At 41.4% G+C, this 10,016-nt stretch overlaps 1 protein-coding gene across 1 annotated transcript in view; it reads right to left on the bottom strand.

Annotated features, from left to right (window-relative positions):
* The window catches only part of LOC131591843 (chemokine-like protein TAFA-5), a 407,699-nt gene extending 400,012 nt beyond the window's left edge, over positions 1-7,687 (bottom strand). The window contains exon 1 of the mRNA XM_058862945.1: positions 7,484-7,687. Within this exon, the coding sequence (XP_058718928.1) occupies positions 7,484-7,595 (112 nt within the window). The 5' untranslated portion in view covers positions 7,596-7,687. The remainder of the gene's footprint in view (positions 1-7,483) is intronic.
* Positions 7,688-10,016: the final 2,329 nt, after the last annotated feature.

Consider the following 10,016-nt stretch of genomic DNA (forward strand, 5'->3'; position numbering starts at 1 on the left):
TGATTTCTCATTTCTGTAAGATTTAAGGACTCTTCTCTCAAATGACATGTAACAGAATCATTAGATTCTACAGCTGTGCTTCAATAAAGTTGGTCAGTAAAATTCTCCCCTACAATGGATGAAAAATAGGAATTAACCCAACCAACACAACCTGCAATTTGAAATATTACTAATCTCCTAGGTACTCTGTTCTGGGCTTTTATTCAGTTTCTTTTTTTACAGAAAATACAAACAGAACACATCTGTTAACTATGTTCTGGACTTAACCTCCACATAAAACAAAACCAGAGACAGTCCCAGTTCCAGACCTTCAAAATACTGGAATGAACAATGGGGTCATAGCATAAATTGCTACTTTCAGTTACAGCCAAAGGCAGAAGGATGCTTTATTATGAAAAGTATGTTGATCCTAAAAACATCATAAGATCCTGCCCTGTTAAAACACTCTCCTGTTGGAAGAGTATGTAACAGTGGAGGAGGATTCCTTTAGTCAAGGGTCAGATAAAGGCATGGGTTAACTCAGGCTGCAAAAGAATGAGGCAGCCTAGGAGTGGGACCATTTACTAAGCCATAAGGGGTAATGTTTTGAAGTGTTAGTAGCTTCAAATTGAGAGGGGAGGTTTAGATTAGATACTAGAATAAACCTCTTTAACTTGAAGGTGTTGAGGAACTGGAACAGGTTGCTCAGAAAAGTTCTCTTCCCTGGAAGTGCTCAAGGTCAGGCTGGATGGGGGTCTGAGCAACCTGGTCAAGTGGAAGGTGTCCCTGACCATAGCAGGGGGTTTGGGACTAGCTGACCATTAAAGGTCCCTTCCATCACATAGCATTCTATGATTTTATGAGGCAGAAAAACACAAAATAAATAAATATATATCAACAATCAAAAAGATCATCAGGACTATAAATAAATCACACCAACCTTGTTTTTAGAGTGACTTGAAGGGCATTCTAACAAGAGAAATTGAAGCTAGAGGTCTCTCTACATATGGTTTATGTTTTCTCCAACAACAGCATATAATTTTTCAAAATAAATAACACTTTCTTCTAGAGAAGCAATTTCCTTATTACTGTACTGTACTACAGGCAACAAAGGGAAGTGTTAGGACATGCAAAAGCATAGGTGATACTGAGTAACTGGATGCTACTCAGGAGAAAACCAGAGGCGCTGTTGCTCAGAGACCCCTTTTAAAAATAGTCATACTCCTCACCCCACTTAGATGATTTCCTCTTATCTGAGAGAAATCAAGTGTTTGAAGAAAGACATCCAAAGAACCAGCCTAGTCAGAGATCAAAATAATACAAAGGCCACACAATTTGGAAGAAAGCCAAAGATCATCATGTAAAAGCAAAACCATCTACAAATTTAACATGTTATTCATGAACGGTCCTTTTATTGAAAAACATGCACAAAGTCTTTGAAATAAACCTCTATACCAAAAGTATTGGAAAATATAGTTTAAATACAGTTCATATATTTTCAAATAGTCACCACATAACATTTTCCTATTTGTAGGGCTAACATAAAAGCATATCCATGAAGCATATTCCAAAACATCTAAAATAAGCAAATTTGCCAACCATCTGTGCAAAAAGCAGTCTAACTTAGACTTAAACACAGAAAAAAAATAAATAGATTCCAGCCCAGCAGTGGAACAACACACCTGATCTAACATGAGACTAAGCATGGAAACATTCTAGTTTGAATTTAGCAACAAAGAATATGCAGACCAGGAAGACTCTGGCTAATCAAACCTGCTTGGATTTGCCTATATATCTAACACTTCTATATGAAACACAGTATTTAGGTGCATTTTTGAGTTATTGACAACATTCAAGGCACACCTCTAATAAACAATATTTGACATGCCAGATGCTAGACTAGCTGTCAATGTTTTTTGGTTTTTTTTTTAAGGTAATAGCCTTATGGTTAGAGCAATCTCTAAGAAAGCACTAAATTGCATCTTAAAAACTGAGATATTTCATACCATCCCCTCCTAGCAGAGAATGAGTGGAAAAATATCCACTCCTAAGGGCTAAGCTCAGTGAAGGACTTTCCACTACTTCTTCAGTGGTGTCAGTAAGGAAAAACTAAAAGATTAGTAGGACCACAGTAAAAGAAAATCTAATGTAGCTTATGTTTACGCCCTTATCTGGAGCAGGGGGGCTTACTCCTGTAATAGTAATGAAAATTACTATTTTCATAGTATATGGTACAAAAAAAATAGTACATTACATAAACAGCACAAAGAAAACTGTCAAAGAGGTCTCAATCCCTGTCTTGTCAGTCCTGCTGAAAGACATGGAATACTCCTCTACCACATATTTAATTGAAAATATCCATTTTCTTCAAGTTTACCCTCCCAACCTACTTCCCGTCATTCATCCATATCAGTGGTTCTACTTACAATGGAAGTATGAATTGCCAGAATTCAAACACATTTGAGAAATTGTAATGGTGCTTACTTAGCCTTAAAGGGTCGAATCCAATATTCAAAGCAGTAAGACATTTCTTATGTTGATGCCGAGGACTTCTATGTAATATGTCATCTGGACAGACTACAACACAACTGGTGAGACAATCTGGTGAGTCAATTTGCTACTCACATTAACAGGTTACTAGTATGTTATAGAGACCATCAAATTCAAAGATTTAAAAATCTGTGTTTTTCACTTTTGAAGCTGAATGATAACAGATCAATAACAGAAGCTGTAGGCTTTAATTCAGAGCTGACTTGTTTGCATCCAATGTAAAAGGGCAGTGACCATTTGCCATCTAACAGCTGTTCAGTATCCTGTGCATGATGATATGGTAGCTCCTGCTGTAGATGTGGCCAGGTGACTGCCACAGTTAATTGCCATTCCTGCTGGCAGTTGCAAATCAGGAAACAATAAGACCTGGAGACCATAATAGCCCGTGTCTTTTAGACAGAAAGCAACTCCAGAACAGGACAACGAAAAGGTATTTCTCAAATGAGCTGCATCTACCTAATAAGAACAGGGTGTCAATTTAAGGTAAGGTTAATAGAATATAATATTTTTTCGTGGTTTAACCCCAGCCAGGAACCTGGGAACCAAGACCCAGGCAGCTGCTCATTCTCTCCCCATGAGCAGGACTGGGGAGAGAATCAGAAAGGTAAAAGCCAGCAAACTCAAGGGTTGAGATAAAGATCATTTAATAGGGAAAACAAAAGCCATGCACACAGGAAAAGCAAAACAAGAAATTAATTCATCCCTTCCCGTGGGCATGCAGGTGTTCAGCTGTCTCCAGGAAAGCAGTGCTCCATCATGTGTAACAATGACTTGGCAGACACCACCGCTCTGAACCTCCCCTCCTTTTCCCCCCCCATTTCATATACTGGGCATTATGTCACATGGTCTGGAATACCCCTTTGGTCAGTTGGGGTCACCTGTCCTGGCAGGGTCTCCTCCCAACCTGCCATGTACCCACAGTTTCCTCACTGTGTGGCAATAAGGAAAGCAGAAAAGGCCTTGGCTCTGTGTAAGCCCTGCTCACCAGTGGCAAAAATATCTCTGTATTATGCTACGGGAAATACTTTGCATTTTGGACTTTTAGCTCCCTTTTTCCTAGTACTATCACCATTAAATAAACATAAATGCTGGGTTTCATACTGCTGTCTTCCATATACAAAACTCAAAACAAGAAGGTCAAATTTCCAAGTACCATTCAGTTTTAGTAATGCCTTTCAAAAAAACCCCATTTACTCACCCATAGAAATATTACCTTAACAGAACAGCACAGGGCTCTAATGTTCTACTCCTTGGGCTTAAAAAACGGTATAAAAAAGGAAAAGAAAAAGCTTGTAACAGCCACAACTTTGCTAAAAGCTGATTCATATATTACTTAAAAAGTTAGCATTTACATATAAAAAGCTGCTCAGTATTTATACTAAACTCAACTGAATAAATGCACTAAAATGTAGTTCTGAATCAAAACCATGTTATTTAGATTCCTGATGTTAGCAGGCAGCTGTGATAACACATAGAATTTCCTTAATTTGACCAAACTTTCTAACATGGTAAAATTCATACTCCAGTTATGAAGAAGAAAAAAAAACAAAAAACAACTACTCATTTTGCCTTTACAACAGTAAAAAAACAGTAAAAAACACAGTGTGAGGTATTCATTGTAGGTAGTTCTTCCTGGTTTACTCCTGTTCATTAAGCAGGTATGCGAGATACATGTCTGGAATCCAAAAATGTCACAACTCTTTGAATTCTGAATTGCCATGAAGGTGGCCACCCTCTACCAGAAGAGCCTTCTGAGGCTGTTTTTGCATTTAATGATACTTCTGCTGAGTAAAATAACTCTTTGTTGGTCACACCAAGGACCATAAATAGCCTATTTCTACTACTTTGTTTTTGTCTTCCCCTGTTGAGAGCCTACCAAATCAGACCATTTTCCTTCAGATGGAGAATATTACATTATATTTATCACTATAGCAACTAACCTAATTGATTTGATGCAGGTTTCTCTTCCACCATAGGATGGAGCCATTATCCCTAAGTATAATCTAAACATTTAAGAAAGAAAAAATTATCAGTTTATCATTTTATCACACCAATAGGAATATAATTGGACTTCAGATACTAAAGTATAAATGAAAGTCTAATGGGTTGTACATGTACATCCAGAACATTCTTTATAAGTATGCTTATCTGTCAAGTGGAATTTAGAGTATAGTGTTTACTGGTTGCTCCTGGTAATTGGGATGACTATTGTACAACAAATACACTTCCAGAAACTAAGATTCACAAAGTAATTAGGAGAAGGAGAAGCAATGTTCAAATAACTGATTCAGATATAAGTTTTGTCAGACTAACAGATTAAAAACGGAAATAGGTAAGATAGATCAAAAATTGTATGTACAGTGCTATTGAGAAAGGAAAAATGGAAAAGTTCTTTCCCAGATTTTGTTTTGGAGGCTGCAGGGTTTGTTTTCAGTAGAATGATACAATGAGAGATAATAAAATATTAGGTTCCTGTAATTAGTTTGAAAATATATTCACCTTTATTGTTATACTTCCATGTACCTGACAATAAGGTGTGGGGGAAAGTAGAGACCACCTTACATATTCAAATTCTTTCCTTTTACTTTCTAAGAAATATGTCAATCCTTTTATTTTTAAAGCATTTTTAAAAGTCATCATGTCCCCCCCCTCCCAACACCCAGATCTGCTTTTCTTCAAGAAAAGGCAACAGATGAAAAAAAAAAGATTAAACTTTAGCTAATTTATAAAAGAATTCATAAAATCTGAAGTGCAGCTTTACCTAGAAATAGCTTTACTTTTTTTTATCTTGATTTTTCACAGAGCAAAAACCATTTTTTTCAATGTCTCAAATACTACCACTAGAGAAAATGTTCATGATGCTTCATTAACATTTGGAATTGCAATTGTCAAATCAGTGAAGCATTACACAAATGGTGGAGTGTTTTGACACTGCATATTTTAAGCAGCATGGTGCTTTTCAGTGCTATATGAAATGAAGAGTGTACTACATATTTGAGGAACACCATCTACACTGGCTGAGAGAACTAATTGGAAACTGGTCTTTAAGCACACTAGAAAATGCCTTCAGATTATCAGCCAACACTTGCATTTTTTATCAGTAAACAATGCAAAAAAATAAACAATGAACAATGTGTAACAATTTAAATGGATGACTACATTCCTTAGGACAAAACATTGTCAAACTTCTCATTGCTGAAAATAAATAATTTTTAAAGTGTCCGAGTTCATGGTTAACTCTTTTTGAGGCCATGCTGATCAAAAATATATGCACAAAAGATCTCATATCTCCTCATAAGAAGCCCATGACTCTTTGGACACTTCTAGCACAAACTTAACAAAATATTTCCTATCACTAATATCAAACTGAATTCCCTTTACACTTGAAATATTCATTTTGTAATATGCACTCCCATGATACAATAGATGCTTTTAAAATTTACTATGTTGTTTATTATATCTATAATAATATATCTATATAATATATCTATATAATATATCTATATAATATATCTATATAATATATCTATATTAACACATTGACTAAAGCATTATGTAAAAAATATTAATATTTAAAGTGTGGCCTCTTTAATATGATTTTATTAATGAGAAGTGTAATGCTAAATTACAAAAATAATTACAAAATATGTTATTTTCAGAATAATCCACTTTCAGTGTCATCAGTATAAAGGGCCCCTGTAATAAGCAAAACAAAAGTGAATTAAAGGTTCTCCTAATTAATTATGATTTTGTTTCAAAAAAAACCCAGAACACACACACAGAAAAATGGTGAATGTAATACAGTTGGAGGGAATGGAATAGAGGGTTAAGAAATGCAGCAGGTATGCTCCTGCAAACCAGCAGCTATTTCCTATTCATCACAGCCTACACCTATTACAGCTCAACAAGACAAGCCTAGTGCAAAATCTTTTATGCTACAGCTAATGAAAGCAATATGCACCATGGGAAAATTACAGACCCCATTCAGCTCAGGGTGGGAAAATACAGTGTAGATTCATTTTGGCAAAGCTGTGTGGGTCCTTCCTGATAAATTCAGTATTCATAAAACTGCTTTTTCTGTTCTCTTTGCAAGTTTTCCATCCTGGTGCTATAGACCAACTTGCATTCCCTAACTTGAAGTATGGACATTAACTCCATTTTTACGTTATGTAATTGCTTGAAATGATTCTTGCTAAAAGAAAAACAAAGAAAAACAAAAATGACCAAAACAAACAAAAAAGCAGGAAAAAAAATAAAGACCTTTAAAAGTATTTATAGTCCAAGTACTTGATTCTTACAAATACCTTATCTGCAAGTGTAATTAATGGAATATCTATCAAGCCTTAAAAAAGAATATAAAAACCCTACTGATAACCTGAGATGCAGCTCTAAAATAGGCAATACTGACTTGCTAAACAGCTGAAGATATGCTAAGGAGGTGCCAAGATTTGCTCCTATAGAATTTCAGAGGATCACATATGATCCCAGGGATGTTAAGACATCTGTCACTTGATGAAATATGTGCTTCCTAGAAGAATGAACATAAGCAAACCATCTTTTTCATGGAAGGTGGATGGAGTTAGGAGAGTGTGTATGCAGAGGGAGCAGCCTCAGAGCAATCTGGTAACATCTGACAACAAACAGCGAACAGTGGATCAGTGTTACTACCGATAGAAAGTTTGTTTCTAAAATCCAAGAGATGCTACTGTTTGGACTGGAAAAGCCAGATCTACAACCTAAGGACATCTCACGCTCCTGAGAAGCAGCAGTATTAAAGTGCCAGTCTACCTGCTTTGCCAGAGGGGAGTGGGGGGAGATGTGCTGAGGGGCAAGTCTAAGGCACAGTACCTACGCCTGCCAGCTTCAGAGCTTGGCCTGCGCCTCAAGTGTTACCTCACATGGGAAGGGTGTAGGTGTATGCCCAGCAAAAGCACCAGGACAAATATGTACTTACTGCAGTAAGCGATTAGAAGACTAGCCAGGATCATGATAGCCCAGAAAGTTGAGGACATGCTTGGCAAGGCGCTGGCATCTTTCCTACTGCTTCTCCTGGGAGATGGAGCCATTGAAGCCACTTCCCCGGTGGGGGAAAGTCAGACAGTTTCACCAGCCAGCTCTCCCCTTGACTGATGGCCTTGCTCCACGTGTAATCCTCAAGGAAGGCATCTTCCAACGACTCTGCTGTTCATCATCAGCAACCTGTTCCTGCTGCAGGAATCATCTTCCAGCCAGAAAGCCAAGGCGGCTCTAATGCACGCGGGGCTTGGGAACAGCGGCCACAGCCAGCTTCCCTCCTGTCACTGTGGTGGGGTTCACTAGCATGGAGGGTTTCACTGCGGCTTGGATACCTCGCGTGGTACTGAGCTTCGATGATGTCCCACGAACAAGCCTATTTTTTTTTTTTTCCCCCCCTTTCTGTTTTTAATTTGCAGAAGTTGTTCCGTTTGCTGTCCTTCCCCCTGCCTCCCCCTCCCCGGGGGCAGCCCCGCAGGCGGAGCGCGGGCCCCGGCGGTGCGAACGCGGCGCCTCCCCCGCCCGCCCGCCCGCGGCTCTACGGCGACCCCCGCTCAGGGCGCCGCCGCCCCCCGGCCCAGGCCAGCATGGCCGCGGGGGCCCCTGAGGGGCCGGGCAGGGCTCCGCCGGGCAGCTCCGCGCAGCGAGGGCGATCCGCGCCCCGGCCCAGCGCCCGCAGGGCGAAGACAGCCCCGTCCCCCCACGGCCTGTCCAGCCTGAGCTCCCCTCCCGACCGGTCCTGCGGCTCGACGGGGCGGAGGCGCGAGAGGCGGTCGGGACACTTTATGCGGAGGGTCGGCAGCGGTTCTCCTCCTCTCCGTGCGCCGCCCGCTCCGCTCTCAGGCTCTGCCGCTACAGCGGCGCTGGCCCTTCAAGTAAAGGAAGCGGGAGGAGGAGGAGGAGGGGGCCGGCGGTCACGCCCACAGGTGCTCAGCGCTCCGAGCAGAGCGGTCCTTCCCCCTCGCCGCTCCGCTCGCGCGTCCCCGCCGGAGGAGCGCGCCCGCCCCGGGGCTCGCATCGCCCCCGGCCCCGCGCCGCTCCCCGATCCCGCTCCCCGCTCCCGCTCCCGGGGCGGCGCCCGCCGGGGTTAGGGTGGGAGGAGCCGCGGAGCGACCGTCCCTGTCCCCGCAGAGGCTGCTGCCAGCCCTGCGGGGCCGGCGGCGGGAGCGGGCTGTGCGGCGGGCAGGGGCCGAGGGGCGAGCCCTGTGCCTCGGCGGGATAGAGCCGGCTCCGGCCCCCAGCGTCTGCCCACGGCCCCCAGCGGAGAGATGGAGCGGGGGAGCCGCCGGGCCGGGAGCGGAGCAGAGGCGAAGGGAGCGGAGGCGGTTCCCTCCCCGATCCCCCTCTGGGAATCTTCGCTCTCGGCTGACAAAGAGTCTCGACAGTAAAAGAAGTGGCCCAGGGAATTGTCTGTCCCAGTCCCCTCACCTGCACAGTGCGGCTCGAAATCTCCACGATTGCGCCTCGACACTATAGATGCTAAAGGAAACAATTCCTCATTGTGTATCCATCTGCGGTCCTTAAGGGGACTGCTGTTGGCACGCGGTTTCTGTCGCTGAAATGGCAGTGACACATCGGTATGAAACCCGCTTTAGAGAGTTTAAGTTCACATGTGTGCCAGTATCCTTTATGATTAAAAGCTTATATGTTCTAAGAGGGACCAGGTAGTTGAGCTTTTCTGTTTGGAGTCTCCATAGTAATGTCTTCAAATTAATATTTTAAGTTCTGCAGAAGGCAGTCACATCCCAGGTACAGGCAGACTAGAAGAAGAGCTTGGTCACAAATCGTCCCATTATCTCCTCCTGTGTTTTACTTGCTTAACAGAAATGCCATGAAAAAGGTGATCCGTATTCCTTCAGAAGTCCCGAGTTTGTCTGATTGTTTGCCATTTAAACATCTAGACTTAAAATTGCATATGAATGATGCAGTATTCACAAGACAGGACTGTAAAGACCATTTTAATACAGCTGCACTTGATTAGATACTTGTAACTAAGTTCAGTTTTGCACCATGAGGACATTGCCAATGTAATCACTTTGAATTTAGAGAAGATTTTCTACAAGAATAGTTTCATCCTGAACTGGTAGGGCAATAGATTAATGTGTTCAAACATGCTTCAGAGATGAGATTTTAACTATTGTTTGGGTACAACTACATTTGTGTACAGAATATCTCCTTCCAAATGTGCCTTTCTCTTCCCTTATTTTCATGGGAATTTCTTTTCTAGTATATTTGAAAACTAGATTAGAGCACAACTCAAGCATTAAGACAACCTGCTAAGCTGTATTCTCCTTCCCCACATCATTTAAAAGAGCGTTTATATGTAGGGAAGAAATCTTTGTATCACCTTCCATCCCTAACTTACATACTATATTTTCCTTCTAAGTCAACAAAAATTTGTCATCCCTCTTGGAATCCTGAAGTATTACTTCAATTTACAGTTTACCCAAGAAGTTGTGGTTAGACAACAGGAT

Source organism: Poecile atricapillus, chromosome W (genome assembly GCF_030490865.1).
Source record: "Poecile atricapillus isolate bPoeAtr1 chromosome W, bPoeAtr1.hap1, whole genome shotgun sequence".
NCBI classification, from domain to species: Eukaryota; Metazoa; Chordata; class Aves; order Passeriformes; family Paridae; genus Poecile; species Poecile atricapillus.